Source organism: Pipra filicauda, unplaced genomic scaffold (genome assembly GCF_003945595.2).
Source record: "Pipra filicauda isolate LSUMZ 115617 unplaced genomic scaffold, ASM394559v2 scaffold41_size5083284_pilon, whole genome shotgun sequence".
NCBI classification, from domain to species: domain Eukaryota; kingdom Metazoa; phylum Chordata; class Aves; order Passeriformes; family Pipridae; genus Pipra; species Pipra filicauda.
In genome coordinates, this window is record NW_024104554.1 from 1,932,301 (window position 1) to 1,952,924 (window position 20,624).

The window sequence follows — 20,624 nt, forward strand, 5'->3', positions numbered from 1 at the left end:
TCCAATGGGTTGCTCAGACAGATTGCGAAATCTTCATCCTATCAAAAAATATTAAAAATTTGGCTGGACAAGACCTTGAACAACCAGGTCTAATCAGGCTTGCTTCAAGAATGATGGACAAGATGACCTCCAGGGTAACTTTCAATCAAATTGACTCTGTGATTCTATGATTTTTTACAATATTATTTATGAGACCACTATTTTTCTAATGAAAACAAAGTAATTTTTGCTTGTAGTGCTTACTAAATATGTTTGGTTCAGTTTAGATGGATTTTCAAAATGGTCTTGACAAGTTTCAAAAATGGAAACTATGGCCTGACCAAAATTTTGCCAAAGTTTATGAGGAGGAGCATTTAAACTCTGCTCAAAGCCTTCAGGTTCAAAACATACACGTTCTTCAATTTATTATTAACTGTATATGTAGAGAAGTCATTCCACCTTCATCATAGCTCTCAAGTTCAAGCTCTCAATTCATTAGTAAGTCAGGAATTTAGATTTCACATCTGATGTAACTTGAATGAACCCACACGTTCCACACTTTGGAAAAGGACCTTAATTACGGTGTATCACTAATGAACGTGTTTTCTGTTTAGTCCCTTGAAGCTTGCATCCAAGACTATATAAATTGCAGAATCACTGGGAAAGTAGGGAAGGAGCAGCTAGACTGTAGCCCAAACCACTCAACTGGAAATCAGGAGGCAGAACACAGTTCAAGTCTTTCCTCGCAGAACTTTAGAGAAACAAAGTATTAACCCAGCAATGGTGAGTTTTGAGAGGCGCACAGAGGGGGTCAGATCTGGCATCCAAGCTCTGTCCACCTAAAAGCACATTCTAAAACACTCTAAAGGCACAATGACTAGGTCATCTTCGGCAAGTGTAACAAGGATAAGTAAGTTTAAAAGGCTCCATCTACTTGTGCAGACCTTTAGAGACTCCTATGGTGTTTTCCATAAACTATAGGTGTTTATGGTGGTAGGACTGCATCATCCCTCAGCTAAATAAGCATGGATGGTCTATGTTGTAGACAAATTACAAGTCTTTTGAAGCTTGGTGTTTGCATTTTTTATGGGTTTCTTGTTCAGTTGATTTGGTGTTAGGATTTTTTTTTGTTTGTTTTGGCTTTTTTTTTAGATATTAATGGGATTAATTTAGTTTCCAAAACAAAGCACACAAAGGCACTCCTTCAGCACAAACGCAGTTCAAACAGTAATGCCCAAGCACCTCTGTGTTTTGGAGTTTTCAAAAATGGGTATTTGAATTCCATGATTTAGAGTTCAGGCTCGTTCAAATTATACATAACATGAGCCCTCTCCCATAACTCGTGCCACAGCAAGTGCAAGATAATAACAGGTTCCCTTAACCTCACTCCATTTCCCTTAAAGCTTGTTTTATCAACTACAGAAATACTTAAATACAATTTTTTAGTTTTTAAAATTATCAAAAACTCTTAAGTGCATGGTTGTCTCTCAAATCCCTTACAGAAGCAAGATGCTCATAGTTTTAAACAACAGATCTTTAATGCTTTCTTAAAGCATTTAAAATGTAAAATTATATGACTAATTTCATACCTCAAATGTGAAGCAAGTTTTAAACAGTAATTTTTACCTGGGAAAACTGGCAATACCCGTTACTGTTTCCATAGGTGAGAACAGCAAATTATCACCCAGCAATTTAGAATCTTAAACACTGAGCATAACCTAAAGCATGAACCAACTGTAGGGAGGTCAAAAGGAAAATCCCTTGCTGTGAAATCTCGGAAAAGCAGGAAACATCTGCAACTGAAAAGATACTTTGAAATAACAAGAATAAACTAAAAAAATTACATATAGATTAAAAAAATAGTAATTTAAAATATTAATTTATCTTCTTACGGTTTGAAATCATACTTTTCTTTGTTATTTTCTGACTTTTTGTTTTGATAGATTTCAAATTTAGAGGGGGGAAAAAAAAAAGTCAAACCAATTCCCCAGAATGCATTATGCAGTAAGCACAGAAATTAACAAATTAAGAAGGGAAAATGATAAACATAAATGCCAAAACCAATAAAATACTCATCTTTAAATGCCAACATTTAGATCACACTGTCCCAATGCAGATAAAACTGTTGAAACCTGTAAAATAATCTGACCAAGGTCTTGACTTTAAAAAGAACTGAAGTCAACCATTAAGCTCATACATGGACAAATTATTTTATTGCCTTTGTTCTGCTGTGTTCACCCTTCTCAGGTCTCCATTCCAACAAGCATCAGACCTGGGTAAATCCTCTTAGATCTTCTGAAGTCAACCCCAGGTAGGTGTAAGGACATTGCTGCATATCCTTTACTTGGCCATGCTGCTCTTACTATGTAAAAAACTAGTCCATTGTACAGATCTGTTGGGCCAACCTGAAGTTTTCCCCAATCTCTTTATAATTTCCCAGCAGTACGATCATAAAGCATCTGCATTTAATGGTCTGTCACCTGGTGGAGTGGGGACGAAAGAAAGCTCTAAAGCCTCAAAGCAGAGCTTGTTTTCTGCAAGGAGGAAGTGATACATTTTTTTTTTCTTTTGCTTTTCTCATCTGTTTCCAGGAAATACACATGACATTAGAGGATATATGGATATAAACAAAATATAGCAACTTAAGCAGAAATCATCTCTTTGTTGAACAGGTAACCTGTCATTGTCCATATGATCAATGAAGTATCAAGGTCACAGCAATCTCTTTAAAAAGAACAAACTCTTAAGAGAGCTGAAAGCAAAAACGTGTTTAAGGATGTTCTTGAATAACGAAAATACTGACTGTGACTATGAAAAAACAAGTGGACTGTCTGCTCACATACAATATGATTTTTTTGGTGTGAGTTGTGATAAAGGCTGGTGAAAAACTGCCTTTGTTGATATTTCAACTACAGATCATAAAAATTAAGCATAAATTTGCTCTACAAATGAAGTGCATTGCACTAGTGAAGTGTGTATATTTGTCTTTAAATGTTAATAGATTATTTTTTCTGCTGCTGAGTATGCCCTCTGTTCAGCTAACAGGGCTGTACTGTGGATTACAAGACAGCGAAATAAATAGGTCCAAGTAGCTAAAACAATGAAGATGTTCTTTTCCTCAGCCATTCTCTACCTTTCTCATATGGCACTTGATCTTTTGTTATAGAACACAATCTTGTTATACCTTATTAAGAAGTATTTCTGAAGATATGTGAAGTACAGGTACTGCAGATCAGTCTGGACTAAATGTCTATCCCACGGTTGCCTCTGTGCCCCTGGTTTAATGGCCAGTCCTGCGCTCCTAGACACAAATGTCCCATAATTCCAGAAAGCAGGAGCCCTCTCAGCTCCATTCCTTATAAGTAGACTGCCACAGATTTAAAATTACATGCAGCAAATAAAAGATTCTGCCAGACACAGTCTGCTTTTTTACATTACTAAACTTTGCCATATCATAGGGACAATCACCTCCTGTGCCATTTCAATCCTCTGTGATTCTGTCCTGCCAGCTGTGCTGCAGGGTTGTCTTCCCCAAAGCACAGAAGGCACATCCTTTACCAGTGATATTTAAAGCCATCTCTTCCTAAGAACAAAATTGGGAAAATCTAATGCTGTGAGAACTCATTATTGAGGTTATGAGACCCTCCTACTCCTCTATCTTAATTAGTTACTACAGCTGTCTTTTAAGTGTTTTACTACAGCACTGTAACTCACAGCAACCATTCCTGACTAAGCTTTTCTTCTACTGTATAACAACAAAATAATTTCATTAACTTCATGGAGAGACATTCATTGCATTTACCTTACTTGAAGTAAAGATGCAGATGACATCTCCAGGCAATCTATTGGGCAAATAGTACATATTGTTCCTACTAAAAATCCTGGGGAAAGAACTCCAGCTTCTTCAGAGTTATACAGAGATCTTGCCTTTTTAATCTCTATTCTTAAGACTCTTAGCAATATTTTTACACCAATTTCTTCTCTCTCATTTCAGTATCTTGAATTATTACTTATCTCTTATTTTTGCATATTAAGGAACTCCTTTTGGATTTCAGAAAACAAACAGAGGTGTTTCCTTTAAAACTAGAAGTCCTAAAAATCCCCAGTGAAGGCAAATACATATATTGTAAATACACAGCTATTTCACCGTGTTGTATTTCACTGTTTCATTTTGGGTTTTTTTTTTGGTTTTTAATCTCAATATATACTACGCAGAACTTGATTTATTATTTAGCTGCTTTATTATGTAAACCTCCTACTACTCTGTCTTTCAGCTTTTGTTGTTGCAGTATTTTTGAGATCATATAAACAGGCCCAAGAGCTACTGCTAAATAATTGAAATTCATTTCATTTTTAGAATGGATTCCCCCTTGGAACATCTGCCGTAATAATATTCTACTCCCAAAATAAATTTCCATTTACATTCACTGGTGTGCTTTTTGTGAAGACTCTGGGGAAAAAAAAAAAGAGGAACTAAAATGGGTAAGAATGACACCAAAGAGATATAATTAGCTAAAACTCTTTTCCAAAAATAATGGTATGTTACATCAGCAGTTTTATTACCATGGCAATGAACACAAATTTTTGAAGAGTTTTATATGCAGAAAATACATATAAGATAGGCTGTACTTCCCTTTTTTCTCCCACTATAAACAGCAGAACATGTTAAAAGTTAATCTTTTTACAACTGATCTTGATTTCTTTGTGTAACTGTGATAAATTCAATCAAATAATCTATTTAGAGGCAGGTTATTTCCTGCTGTTCAGTGTTGGATCTACAGTCAAATACCACATGTAGAAAACACCCTGTCCAGAACATGATATAAATAGACACAATTTATAATAGAGCTTTATTGCAAAGCTAATGTCATCTGAAAGAAAACACGGTAAGAAGACAGAGTCTGAAGAAGTGAAACATTTTTCATGTAAGATTTATACCTAACTCCCGTGAGAATACAAATATAATCTCAGTGTGGGAAGAACTGGCTTCTGCTAGAAAAACTAAGCAATAAAGCTGGCACCCACGTCACCCATAAAAACTGCACAAGCTTGGTCTATTCCAGTCTACAAACAGGGAAAGACAGAAAGAATGGTTGCCTATTGGATACCTCATGCTCAGCCCTGCCAGTATCACTTTACTCTCCATCCCTTCTCCCAGCAGTGCCACAGCTCCCACCTGACACACTTGCTAACGCTGAGGTCGTTGTCCCTCACTTGTTAAACTTTTACAGGCCAGTGCAACTCCCTGTGACACTGGGGGGTGACTGAAAATCTTCTGTCTTAAAACAGTTAAAGAGCTGTAAAACTTTATCCTAACAACCACAGGTTTCATCTTAACTTATAAGACTAATTATTTAATTCAACAAATTAAAGCTCCAGTCAGCAAAACACTGAACACACTCCAAAATGGCAGCTTGTGAGTGAGTGGTTCAGCTGAGTTCACTGAGACTACTGAGGTAACTAAAATTAAGCAAGTGGTTTTTTGGTCCGACCCCTAGGCAAATTGACACCATCATGTACTTGATACTAAGACCCAGAAGCAAATGCTAATCTCTGCAAAGTAAACACATTTTCCTGGCAGATTACATTGTCCAACTGCTTTACAGTCACACAAAAAATGTGACTCAACAGAAGAATCCACCTGCTTATCTATATAATAACCTTTATAACCTCTAAGGAGGAGAGCTGTGACTCAACCACCTCACTGCACACATTGGTTGCCTGGGCAGGAGATGGACTGCAACTTACTAAAGCAAATAGTCATTAAACCATTATCAGACCCAAAGTCCGAGATGAACCTTCTGATTCTGGCCTAATCTACAACACTGGAGAACGACGGTGATAAAGACAAAACAAAATGTTATCATACAATGCAATTCAACTACCTGGCAACATATTGTGAACAGGTGTGGCAATGTTAACATCCTGGAGGTGTTTCAGCGTCTCAGTGTGGAACAGGCGAAGCGTAGATCCAGACGTGAAGGCAATCCAGACTCCCACTCCAGCAACAGCCATGTGAGAGATTACCATCCCTTCCTCTTGGTGGGCTTCAAAATGGTTCTGCAAGAAAAATAAGTACTCTGTGGGGAGATGCAACTCAAAGACATCATTCAACCTTTCTTATAATTTACTAAGAACTGAACATTTGAAGAATGTTCAAATGTTGAAGAATGTTCAAATGCTATTCAGCATAGGCACTTTATCTTCATCCTCTGACAAGGAGAAATCTAGCTTCTTCTGCCTTGCTCAGGATATGTTCTGACAACTGCATATGACATTAATTTTCCTGGGAGATTTTTTTTGAAAATACATCATCATTAGTATGGTAGGATTCTCAGTTCTTGAGCCAAAATTCCACCTAATGACAGAGTAACTCAGATTTTCTGCTTATTAGAAATATCATATGATAGGAGCTAGCAAGCCCAAAAGAGCTCAGACGTAAAAGGATTTTGTATTTCTTTATCAATACTCCTTTGGGAAAACTACCACAGATGTACTTTTATCTACAGCAGAACTTCTCTTTCAACAAATAAAAAATACTTTTCTTCTGTTCTGTTAGGGGTCTTTTCAGAACAAAAATCAGAGAATCAAATAAAAAGTCATCTTTAGAAAGTAGATTGTTTAAGAATACAAACACACAATTATTTGCTCCACACATAACAATGTACGCCTTAATATTGTGGCTTGTTTTTTGATGATTCTGAATTTCACAAGTATTAGCTATTGTATTTGTTTTCCCATATTTCAAAATATCGATGCTTTCTATTATAAAAGCCAAAATCCTCTTTCTAAAGATAAGTAACACAACAGTTTGAAGACAGACTGTTTTCCTTGATCTAGAGCCTTTATACATACAACTTCTATATGTCTCTGGAAGGCTGAAACCTCTCTACATGTCCTTGTTAACATGCAAGATAAAGCTGTAGTGAAGTTTTTTAATCATTAACAAGAAGGAATTTTTTTTTTTTCTCCCAGTTTTGCCTTCTAAGTAAGACTGTCTCTGAAGTTTATTGTTGTGCCAGCTATTATTACAAAGCTAGTCTGATAAACATAAAACTTACTTGGCTAAATAAATGACAAACTGTTCTTTGGATAAAAATCTCTCTATGAAGAATATGGAAGTAAGTAACTGTTCTAATATTCACTTAACATATTATATACTCTTCATCATATTTGCAGATAAAATGCAGAAGTAGTCTGTTCCTCCATGTAAAGTACACTAATTTTCCAAGCATTACAATTAAGACTTACATTTTGGTAATTTTTCATCAAAATCTAAATATAGCAGGGTTATAGATGCATAGTTCAAATTTTCCATCCAAATTAAACAAACAGACTAAGATCAGAGACAAAGGATAAAAGTTTAGGCTTCCACAAAGCATAACTTGGTATTATGCTTAGTAAGCACTTAATTTTCTTTTCATACTTTATTGCTGCATAAATTAGTATTTTCTCTGAGAAATTTGCCATTTAAAAATAATGGGAATGATCTTTTAAGTGTTTTCATTTGTTAACACTATTCTTCAAATGTTCAGTTTTTAGTAAATGAAAAAAGTTTTTCTTCAGTTAGACAGTGGCTCAATTTTGAGTGTTAATGTATTACCTTTTGACTCTTTGAATAACAATACTATAGAATGCAAGGTAAGCAACTCTGGCAGACACATTTATATTGACTGTTTTCCTCAAGTAACCTCCATTCATTCTTTACCAGAGGATAAATACAATTTCAAAATCATACAACTTATTCAACAGAAGAATTTATAAAAAAACCCCTTCAAAGTCAGAAACAGCTCTTTATGACTAGATTTTCTGATATACTCATCATGCATGTTTCACTGCAAATAGGATTTTAAAATATTAACTTCTCTTTATAGACTCATACATCCCTACACTGATTGGCTTTTGAGAACTTCTCAGGGACAGATCCAAGGCCACTGAAGCGAATCTGACCAGCAACTTGCAGTGTTTGAAATTAGAAGAAAAATAAAGCAGATTGTAAAAAATTGTCTCTGGAGTGGTCTGACCACAGCTGAAAACTCTGTTGGTGCCACTGAAAACAACTTACACATGCATTTTTGTCACATTCCATTTTACCAGCCAATTCATTATACTCCCACTTAGTCTACCCTGCCATTCGTGCAGCTGTCTGCTGAAACACAGACATATTTAAAGTAAAACCATAATAATGCAAACACCACAAGAAACCTGTAAAAAGAACTATTCTTCTCATTGAAAGGGTCTTCAAACAGAGAGAAGGAACATATCCCAAACGTGTACCTTCTTATGCGTAAGTTTTTGTATTAAGGATAGCTTTGACATCTGTATCAATAACATGTCTATCCGAAGACTAATAGCTGGTCTTTTTCTTCTATTTTTTTTTCTTTTCATAACAAGAAATACAGATACAAAGGAACAAACATGTCTTATTCTCTGTGTTATCAAAAAAAAATTGAACTTAATTTTTTTTTCTCTTAGTTTTCATACCTACATTCCTCTCTATTCAAAGCCTGGCTTTTCCCCCATCAGGTTCTCTTCTTCTAACTCTATAGCAACACAGGAGCTGTAGAAGACACAGTGGCTGCCTGAGCTCGATGCAGTTCACTGTGTTCCAGCAGTGTGGGGCATAGCTGGAGCATTTCTTTGAGGGGTGCTCACTTACACCAAACAGCTGCACCAAGAACTGAACCACAACTTCTCAAGCTTCATGAGAAATGCATAATGGGCTTCATCTTCAATGTAAAACAAATGACTTTCACTACTTTAAAGAAGTTGTAGTACTCAGGCAAAATATATGTATAGGGATTTTAATTTGGTTTATTCAGCTGAATGTTTCAGTGTAACTCCTGTATAGTCAGCCAAGTTTTAAAAACAAGACAAAATAGACCAGGATGGAATGACTTCAGCTGGTGACTTTATTCTATTAAATACTCTCGCATTTTTTGAAGCTTTTAAACAAACACAAACTGCCTTTTCAAAGTGCAAGGGGCTACAGGAACAGTGAAAAATATGGGATGTAGGTCTATACCTAACAGCAATACAACTGTCAGATTTAGGGTCAAAACTAAGTAACAAAGTTCTTCCTCATAGATAGAGTATCAGAGTATGTAATTAATATATAATAGCAATTGATGCATTTCTCACATGTGCCTTGCCAAGGATCTTGAGGCATTGTGCCAGTTTGGGGCACTGTGCCAATAAAATACAATACCTAAAACATTTTATTACACTAACATATCATTAGACAATAACATATCATTAGAACAAGTGAATTGAGAGTCTTATCCATATCAGAGATGTGGGGGCAGGGGGAGGGGAAGGCAGGAAAAGAGAATAATGTTCAAATCCAATATACAGGATGCCAAATCTGCTCATTTATTAACAATCATTAAATCATTAAACAAAGAAAAAATCTTAAATAAAAATCTTAGAAAAGCAAGGAGACATGGAATGAGCTTGTTTTCGAGGATAATGTACTTTGCAATTGGTGAGTGCACAGTTAAACAAAAGATACCTATGAATTGCCTCACAAGGATAAAGTTTAAAAAATGGTCTTGAATATGGCTTTGCACAAATACAGCCTTAAAAATTAGTCAGGGGCCTTTACAGATAATGTACATGACACAGAGCACACAGTATGTATGCATGATAGCAGGAAGCAATGAACTAACAAGCATCTGTATTGGAGTATTTATGGAGTATCTCCACATTAAGCAAATGGAGATATAAAGAAGTTCAGTAAAGAGGGAAGAATAACAGTTGAGCCCTGGATTCCTGCTGATAGAGCAAAGATTTAAGTTTATGCAAAAGATCTTGAGTCAAATCATTACTACTAACTGTCAACAAGAGAGAGCACAAAGGGAGAACAAACATTTCTCTGTTGCTGCTTCCCTTCATGGAGCAAAGCTTCTGCTCTTCACAGTAAGGAAGAGGCAGCTCAGATGTATACACGATATAGAATATACATATAATTATTATATTCTATAAACATTTTAATATCATATTTTAATATAATTAAATATTTAATAATAAATATTCAATATAGACAGAGTTTAAATTGCCTTGTATCATATAATATTGAAACAATATTGCCAATAAACATGGCAAAGACATCGTATCAGATCACTTTTGGAAATATAAACCCAGGAAGTTATCAAAACAAGTCAGGCAACTGAGCAGGCAGCAATAATGAAAACAGTGAGCTGTTCCGTCTGGCGAGTTGAGGAGAATAAGATCAGTACTTGCACGTAGAGAAGCAACAAAAAATCATCATTTGCTCACAGTTCTATGAGGAAGATCACATGCTATGGCATGGGTATTTGTGTGACTGATCGTCAGCCAGACATAGAAAAAACTATCATGTTCTTGAACAAAATTATTTGTGTTGAAAAAACATTACTCAACCCATACACACCATTTCCAGTTGCACCATTTCTTATATGTTGTTTGTTGTAGCATTCATTGTGTTTATATTAATTATAGCTATAAGAATCAGTAGACCTGTAATAATGTGAGCTCTGAATACAATGGAGGGATTAGTTTACAAAGCACCCCTGAAATGAGAAAAAACCTCCTGTGATGCTTTTGTAGGAAAACCTGTAGTAACAGCTGAAAAATGAAACTGTCATGTCTAAGACAGATTGATAGAATATTTGTAATTTTTATCTCTCCGAGTTTCTGTTTTCAACACTGCAATCCATGGTGCTGTACTGCATTATGACAGAGGAAGCTTTAAACATTCTTTATCCTCAAAGCTTGTTTAATTCTGGGTTTGTTCTCCTCTGCCAAAACAGCCCAGAATAGCCCAGACTGCAGCCATACCGTCTGATCTAGGGAGAGCTTTGTGACAGAATTAAGCCAGGATTGCCAAACATTTACCAAGATCTGGCTGTGAATATTCAGCCCCACACAGGAACAATCCATCAGTGATCTCTTACCATTGCTATGCATTTCCTGGTGGGAATCAGAGAGATTTGTCATCAAAGTATCTCGAACAGTAACCGTGTCCGAGAGGCTGTAAAACTAAATAAAGTTCATTCCAAGCACCTCTCCAAATCACTCGTCAGAACTCTTTCCCTAATCATACCATTCAAACCATCCAAACAAGCCTTAAAGAAAAACAAAGTAGAAAAATATGTGATCGAAGCATCTTCTTGGATGAAACAAATCACCCAAAACCCACAGAAAAACCAGAGGAAATTAGGATGTTAGTTATTTCCCTGCAAACCCATGACAGTGACTCACAGAATCAATTGTACCAAATAGACAATTGTTGGGAGAAAACACGATCATCAATGAAACAAAAAAGCAGCAACAAAGCACACAAAGAAGGAGGCTGTGAGCTCATCACAACTCCTGTTTGAAAGAACTTTATGGCTGTAAACATCATGCAATTCAGTGACACTGTATTGTAAATTGAAGGAGAAGTTTAATTCCTAATGTTTTATCAACTTTTAACTTTGGACCACTAAGACGTTCTTTTGGCGGAAGTTGCAATTTTGACAAAAATAAGAGCGTAACACTTCCACAACTTAACACTTTCTGGCAAATGTGGTCACAAATATGAGTTTGAATCCTTAACACTCTTCTCTCATTCCAGAAAAGATGGCTTTTGTACGGCTATTCATTGGAAAGTGCTCTTATGCAAATCAAAGTTTTGTAGGCCACTGAGAAGCAAAACTCTGAATGTTTTCAGAGTTTTATTATATTGTACTGTATTACTGTTTTATGACATCACCACAATGTAAAAGTAACATCTAACTATATAGAGGCAGTCCTTAATTAAGCAGTCTTCTGTAATTAAAAGGAAATTCCTATAGACACTCATTCCTTTGCTGCCTTTCCTCAGATTTTGTTTTTAAGAAAATCTCTTGCCCCAAATATTCTATGAGTTCAAGCACCTTATGGAAACTAGCGGGCAAAAGGAAGCAAGGTATAATGAGACATTGGCAGAGAACTGAGACCATGTTTAATAAAACGCTTCTTAAATCATGAAGTTTCCTAAACAGATTTTAATCTTTAAAGTTTCACCTCTTATAGCCTGTAGCATAATACTTGAGCAATGCTTTTAAAAGTGTTTACCTCTATGGAATGCGTCACGGTGCTGATCACAAAAATTTGTCCACCACATGCAGCCCAAATGGTCTCCTCCATCACAAGCAGACTTCTAACAGGCAGAACCCCCAATTTAACTATCTTTTGAGGTTCTGTGTTCCATGTCCCATCTTGAATAAAAAAGAAGAAGAAAGGTTATACACAACCAAATGGTGATCTTTGCTTTAAAACAGTTCTGAAAAGCCTACTGTTTGAATTTCTGGGAGTTGTCACTTCAAGCTATGCTGTGATTTATGTATGATTAATTTTAGCTTCCAGGGCAGGTCTGTAAGGATAATACAACATTACAGGGAAAACTCAAAACCAAGCACTCATATATCTGTCAATTGAATAAATTTTATCTAGATTAAATGATAATCCAAGAATCTCAAATTGCTGTTCTGATACAACTGCTTTCCTTTCCAGAAGAAATACAGTCAGAAAGCCATGGCAGACACAATTATCTTCAACTCAGGAGGAGCTCACAATCAACTTATTTCAAGATGAATCAATTTCCAACTAGGACAGATTCATCTTTCATGTGAAAAGTTGCCATCCAGATTTTTATGGTAGGCTCTAACGAGTTCAGATGACTCTCTAAGAGCATTTTGACAGAATGGACCTTCCTGCTACTAGATGCTTCATTTAGGAAGGAAATTTAAAAAAAAAAGACATTAAAACTTAGTCTTGTGCCATATCTTCACTTTTCTTATTTTTTCCCCTAACTATAAAAGCCAAAGTGTTTTCTTTGGACTGCTTTTAGCAGATCAAAATTACATTTTGCATGTGTATGTGGCACAATCAGTTATTCAGCGAGCTTCTGATAAGAAATCCATGTCACTACTTCCTGGTCTGGTCATTCTCACTTGCCATCTCTTTGAAACAAGGATTAGGAGATTATTTATCTCCTAAATTAAAAGCCAGAAACATATGCTTCTTGAAATAATTGCAGCTCTATCTTTTATACATACAAATTGACATATCAAATATCACAATAATAATTTTAATGCTTTCGTGTTAGTTTATATATTGTAAGTGCTCACTGAACATAGTCTCAAAGATCACATTTCTATACATTATGATTTATTAATAATATAAAAATCTGTTAAAGTATCTGGTTTTTTACACTAAGATAAAACACATATTTAAAAGCACCATTTCCTCATTTTAAAGTTTTCTTTCTCTACGAGCTGCAGAAAAGTTGTCTATTCACACTGGTTTCAACTCAGTAACCACTTCAATTTTGATTGATGAGACCAAGGTAAACACATCTTTAGAGAAGCATTTAATTTTTTCTTTTCCATCCTGAAAACAAGTGTATCTTTTATTATTTTCTTAGGTGAAGGGTGTACAACATTTCCTTCTTCACCAATAACAGCAGCAATGAAAATGAGAAGCCTCATTTCTGGAGTACTTCTCAATACTTCTGTCATCTGTATGATACAACCTTTGCTGAGTCATATTCAGGATGTGACCCTCTTCTGAAAGCATTTTTGTAAAAGTGACATTTAGTTTCAGACTGTCAAAACAATTTTCATTATTTTATTTCTTTGAGAAGAGTGCCTCCAGTTATTAGCGTGCAAACTCTCCCAGCAATGTCAAAGTTATTCTGTGTTCTTTGTGACTCATATGAACTATTAGTAATAAACAAACTTCTTGAAAAGTTTTCATTCGCTAGCAACCACATTATCCTCAAATTAAATTCTAAAGTGGAGGCTGCCCATACTCTATTAATGCTGTAACCACTGTAGGCAGTGCAAAGCCTTCAGAGAGTGAAACTGCACACGTGTGTGGCCCAACTTTCACTGTGTAAGGGATGCTGACTGCAGAAGTTGTAACAGCATCCTGTATGTAGAACCCTTTTTTGGGATAAGCCCAACATAATTCTAGTACATTCTCGCTACCTTTTCTGAAAGATAAAGACTGAATTTGGGCAAAGTGCAGATATGCAGAACAAAAAGCTATCTTTTCTTTTGTAGTTATATTTTTACACTGAACAACACAACGTACAGAAAAAAAATAATGGAACTTCCAGATTAGACAGCATCTGAGACAGATGAGGGGAATAAAAGGGTAGGGGGAGACTCTCTCCACTGGTAATTAGGCAGTATTTAAAGGATGGGTCATCTGTGTTAAGCTCCCTGCTTCAGTGAATGATTAAATAATTATACAAATTGGAACGACACCAGGAGGAGAAATTAAGCACTGTGCATCTCTCTCCTCTTATTTGGTGGCAGCCAGGGAAATCTGTTGAGAGTGGGAAGCATGGGTAAAAATCTTCTCAATAAGGCAAGAGATTAAGTCTGGTAATCCAACACACTTGTGTAAATGCTTTATCCACAGGCTGCTGGCTAAAAGAAAGATCACAACATCACTACGCTGACCAAGAATTTTATCACCCATCTGCAAAATTACTCAGCAAGTCTGTGTCTAGTTCACAAGTTGTTTTAAGACTATCAAAATCACACTTACAGAAAAACATAATACTCTCCCCTGCCTCTCTCTGCAGATCTCAGCAGACCCTATTCAACACCTGCCTGCACAGACTTCATGTTTGATGCTGGCTGTTTCATCTTATCTGCCTGATCCAACATTCATTACTTCTAAAATCTAAGTGAAAAGAAGCATTATTTCTATTCTATTTGTGTAAACACCTGCAGATTCCAGACAGACTTATGTAAGTAGTTCCAACAACTGGAACTATCCATGTAGTTAAAATTAGGCCCAGCACTTTCAAAAAGATAAGGAACAGCCTTGTTTGATGCTGTAAAATCCTTGGTTAGTTACTGACTGAATAAATTTCTTTTTTTGCTAACAAAAAAGAAAAGAAGCAAAAATAGTAGCTGAGATAAAACTTTTGCCAACAAAATCTCAAGGCATACAATAGGACAACACCAGTGCAAGGACCCCAGCAAACTATTGTCTGAAAAGTAGGAATTGAACAACAGAAAAACAAACAGTGAAGATGTATACAGCATAAGTCCTGGAGATCTGGCTGGAGATTACCTGCAGGAGTGCTCACAGAAGTGTGGCTTGTCTTAGAATTCTGCTCAATCAATACCTTGCTTCTGTTCTCTAAATAAACATAATTTTAGTTTCAGGAAGATTTTATGGTCACTATTGTCTCTAGAATGATGAAAAGCCACACAAAATAAAATAAATTTTTCTTCTACCTATGAGGTAAATATATGGAACCAAATGAGATGTGATATGCAGCACATATATCCTATAACCAGAGGTCAGTCTTCTGTGTAAATCAGATACCTGCACCCTGAGCAAATACAAGACCAAAGCCTGACACCTGTGGTAACATGAAGGAAACTGTGGAAGAAGAGAGAGTAATTTTCCTTCTGCTTTGTGAGAAAAGTCCTGACAAGTATTAACAACACAAAGATTACTGTATGATTTGCAAGTTTTATTTGTCTTGGATCTTAAACTGGCTTTATCAAAGCAGGTGTAGACTCTTAATATAAGTACACCAAATGCTTGATATCCAGTATCATCTATATGAACTGCAGGTGCAGCTATTTGCAGGAATGAGAGGCATCTACAAAATCTGAGAACAGGGGCAAATACAGAAACGAATCTAGGGGCTTCTGGGAATTAGATGCTGAATATTTATGTTATATAAAAACAGTCTGATATTTACATATTAAATTAATATTTTAAAAAATAGAAGACAGTTTTTATACTAATAGATTTGTTTTGTGCCATTATTTTTAATACTCTCTGTAAGTTATATTTCTCAAGTAGTTATGTGCCATAGTTTATATCCCAATGTTGAACAGTACCTTGCAATGCTTTTATCAGGCAGTTTAACTGCATCAAAGATATCTCATGCTCATAAAATATTTCTAAGGTTTTAATGTATAAGGATATTTCTGCTAGTTAATTTTGTTGAGAGTCTTGTGATTTTTATGAATTTTGGAAAATTAGTTATCTTTCTATTCACTCATATTTAATAAGATAGGAAGGTTTAAAACAATGTTCATTTTATAGAACAGAATGTTGGCTATTTTATCTTTCTGTGGTTTGTTTCCATAAAACCTAGTGAAGGAAAGTAATACTATTTTACAGTAATTTACAAATCTCTTATTATTTAATTTATAAATAATTTCTTAATATTTAGTATTTTTCATAATTATAATTAGTGGGCAAGCTCAAGTCTTCATATGAGATAACTTATTAACATTAACATATAGTTTATTTCCTCAGAAAGTCTTCTCAAAGTTTGTAGCAGTTTTCTCTTCTTTCACACTTTCAGTCGAGCTGAACCAAACGTGCTTTTTTGTTGACAGCTTCCTCTCTTGCTTAGCAGCACTATTGATGATTTCAACAGAGCTGCCAACACAGCCCTGGGAACAGCAGTTCTTGGTTAATTAGTGCAGTGGAGCACAAACATTTTTTCCATCACATGGTGCATAAACCAGCACTGTGGAGGAGTAAAATGGTAGCTACAGAAGTAAAAAGTTTAGCACATTCCTTACCAGTTGGAAATAAGATGAGAGAGTCAGGTCTGCTCTTCTAAATAACATATAACTAGGAGTGTCCTATGTTATACATGCATAATCATTTTTTCCACATATGCATCAAATTCTTCATGCTAAATAGCTGACAGAGCTCTATCTAACGTTACAGAGAGAGTGGTGCTGGAGGTCCCGGCAGGAGATATACAAGTAAGAGCCACAGCAATGTCAGTGTATTCCTGGTAACGATTATTATGTGTTACTGCTAACAGTGACAATGCAGTCAAGACAACAGTATTTATTTCAATATCACTGCTCTAGTCCTCTCTCTAACAGCTTAATGCCACTTTTTACTTTTCACAGCAATACCTCTCACCACGTCTACTCTAAGTGGTAATCACATGCCAGAAATGCACTCTTCAGACAAGCTGGAATCCACTTGTCAATCAATCCACTCAAGCTCTGAAATCAGTGCTTTACATTTTGACATCAGTGCTTTACATTCCACATATTCCTCCTTTCCTCAAATTTTGTCCTCCAACAAAAGACAAAAGTGTCTTACCAAATGAATCAAGGAATCTTGCCAATAAACTGACTTGCTACTCCTTCACTGTTGTAACTGTCTCCCCTTACTCTTGTATTTCCTCTCAGTTTTGGTCATTTTCCTTGATACTAATCCTCTGAAAATGCTCACTGATTAGTGTCATGGGGCCTCTTTGGACAGGTAAGTCATCTTCAGAGATCCCTAAGTTTTTACTGGTGAAGTCTCTTTGAAGAATATAAACTCCTGTTCTGTGCATGGCCAGAATTGCCTCAGCTGTTGGTTGTTTCACATTCAATTGCAATCCTCAAAGCTGAGCCTTTCTTCTTTTCATAAATCTCAGGGCCAGAACCTAGCAGCATACACCTACAGGAACAGGTTCCACAAAAACCTGTTAGAAAATACAGCTTTTGTTAAAACACGCAAGAGTTTTCTCTTATGGGTGTGTGGGCTCAGTTCTCTCTATGGCAAAAGATGACTCTCATCAGTATCTTCAGGCTTCCAGAAGAGACCTTTAGCCACCCAGGTGACAGATACTTGGAGCGGCAATGGCAGCATTGGCATCCCTTCTCCATGCTCTTGGGAAAAAAAAGAATTAAAGACTGGGTGAGAGGCAACAGTGCAAAAGTTTATATATTAAAGAAACATTTGATAAAATAGAGGTCTCTTCAACTGAAAATCTAGTGCCTTACCCGTGAGGATACTATATGAGAAATTCTATGTCCTTTTTCTCCTAGCCTCTTCTAAAAACAAAGCAGCATGATTCATCCTCAGCTTGAGAAACTCACCATAGCTGCAAGCTCTCCTCTGTGAAACACAAGTAGCACTTCTCTAGCTCAGCAGCACCTGGAAGTAGGACGATGTTTAGAAATGCCTAGTTTCAATTTCTTAAAGCTTTCTTTGGACATCTCTCTACTCAGTGTCACAGAATAACTGAGCTTAGAAGGGACTTCTGGAAATTACTTGTTCCAACCTGCCTGCTCAAGCTGAGTCACCTCATGCTGGCTGCCCAGAACTGTGTCCATATGGCTTTGAATATCTCCAAGGATGGAGACTCCACAACCTGTGTTCCCTGATGTTCAGATGGCACCTGCAGAGAGGTGGATCACCAAACATGCCTAATGGTATGAATTTAATTCTGGGAGTGAGCATGCAAGAACTCACTGTGTGCGCTGTACACACCAGCGAGAGGCTACACATACCAATCATTGCAATCAAAGCAGCACATCTGTTTTATGCATCTGCTCTCTCATCCTAACCAAACTCTTTCTGAAACTACTAATATATTAATTCTTCTACTCTCTGCCACAATCACTGAGTTTTTACTTTCTTTTTCCTGTTTCTCTCCATATTCTTTACAGGACTTTATGGAAAGGAAACGTGTATCAGTGCCTAGCAGAAAGGAAGTAGCTGGAACTGAGTACAGCATATCAGGAACAATACACCTATATTACATAAAGATTGTGATTTCCCTTTCCTAAGACACTTTTGTGAATGGAAGTCAAACAGGCATTGACCTTTTTTGCTATTACATCACTCAGAAAACACATCTGCTGGGCTGTCTGCAATCATCACAAAGGGGTTTTTGTTTTTTTTTTTAACAAAGACAATACAATGTACTTTTCCCTTTACCTCTTCTAGAAAAGTGCTTTGTCTGGAAATATTCCTAATAATTCAACCTGAGGCAAACATTAAATGCAGAATTTTTCAGACTGATAACTATGCAAAAGTTAATTGCCCTGTAAAACAAAGTCCCGACAGATGAGGAGTCAGAAATTTTGCAATCTGCATTGCTCCCATTCCTATATACAACAGCATTTAATGCATTAGCTATTTCACAGTTCCCCAAAGTAGTCTTCTCACTCACATGAAATTAAGGATTATTGATAATAATTAATGATTATTTTTAGAATTAACATATTAGCTGACCTATATCCTACTTTTCTGTGACATTTTCACAGATCACCATGTTAGTTCATATTTAAGAGCTGAGTAGATTTTATGATACCAGCGCCTCATTGACTCTGCTTTTAATTTATGTTCAAATACATAAATGAGGCTTAAGTACTTTTTACCTCATATGTGAAAATACACAGATACAGAGATGTCTCCACAAAACATGACTACCCTCTAGAAAGGAAGAAATCTCACTGCACACCTCCAACCTCTCACTAATGGCACTTGTTCCTCGGTTTACTGTACGTACTTCTCAGTTTCCCTTTTATATTACTTCAAGACAAGATTTTCTGCAGCCAGAGAGCGTTCTGGATTCTGTTGATCTGACAAAGCTCTCTAGTGAAGAAAGTCAGAAGAGAGCACAAGCTGGATATTTACAGGCACTGAGCCACCTGAAAACAACAGGAGAAATTAGAGCCGTTTGGGTACTGAAAACCAAATTACACAAGTCATGGGTCTTTGACTACCTACAGTAAGGCATCAGGCTTCAGTGACTGAACTGGACTTTCTGCCCAGGGAGGAAAAGGATCAAAACTCTATCAGAAATTGTGAGGTAGATTTTTATCCTAGAAGAAAGATTATCCTTTTTCATTCATGGAGTTGCACAACAGGCTGCACAACCACTTTATCTGTGCATGTCATAGCATTTGTCCTCAGGCTTCAAATCAAGATATATTGTAATGCACTGACATATTTCACAATTGCTTTAAATCTTTTCTTAATCTCCTTAATGATAACAGACCAAAACCCAAGGTGAAGTGCATGGTTGGAAAGTAACCCCCTCTGCAGAACAGAAGGCGACCCTGATGAATTGCACAAAGCTCCTCAGAGGTTGCATTCCCCCTCCCTCCCATTCCACTGCTTGGATTCCTTTGTTTGGTAAAATAGGTCAGCGCTCATAAAAACACCCCTCCAGGCGGACTGTCTCACATAACCACAGCAGCCAACTATAAGGAAGACGGGAGCAGCTGAATCCCACAACTTCCATGGGGTATGGAGAACTGAAACAACACACACTGACCAAGATGTAAGAAAAGGGACCACAAGATGAGTCAGAAAAATGTGATTATTTCCCATCCCAAAGCTTCAGCGATCCTGACCTAGACTCTGACAGGCTCTGTTAGTTTTGACCTGCACAAAACCTGTGTCTTCAAAAGACATAAAATAAACAGGGAATGCTGTGATCCTGGTTGATGCAAGAACCTCCAGCTAGTAATGTAATTCAGTCTGGTTAACAGCTCTGCCCCATCCTTAACATTTTCTGTAGTAGATGTGCAACTAATGCATCTTTTCTTAGCTACACTGCCAAAGGAATACAGCTGAACTGTTTACAGGGCCCACCTCATTAGAGAAGCGTGACAACCACCGTTATGCAGCTCACACAAATAAGGCAGACCAGATCTCTGCTGGCTCTGCACTTGGCAAGGTTAGGAGTCTCTGTTAACGTCTCAATTAAAAATTCAGGTTTCAAACCTTGAGTCTTGCTGTCTTTGAACTGAATTAACTAGATATGTATACAGTACTGCAGGAGAGTTAGTGAGATACACTGGAGTATACAGACAAGAACCTGAACCACTTCTGGAGAAGACTGT

At 36.5% G+C, this 20,624-nt stretch overlaps 1 protein-coding gene across 3 annotated transcripts in view; it reads right to left on the minus strand.

The window, feature by feature from the left end:
* Window positions 1-20,624, minus strand: part of ARHGEF10 (Rho guanine nucleotide exchange factor 10) — a 111,578-nt gene that overhangs the window by 6,593 nt on the left and 84,361 nt on the right. For all 3 annotated transcript variants that reach the window (XM_027744782.2, XM_027744781.2, XM_027744778.2), the window contains 2 exons: window positions 12,058-12,200; window positions 5,865-6,039 (listed from right to left, as the gene is read on the minus strand). In XM_027744782.2, the coding sequence (XP_027600583.1) occupies window positions 5,865-6,039; window positions 12,058-12,200 (318 nt within the window). The remainder of the gene's footprint in view (window positions 1-5,864; window positions 6,040-12,057; window positions 12,201-20,624) is intronic.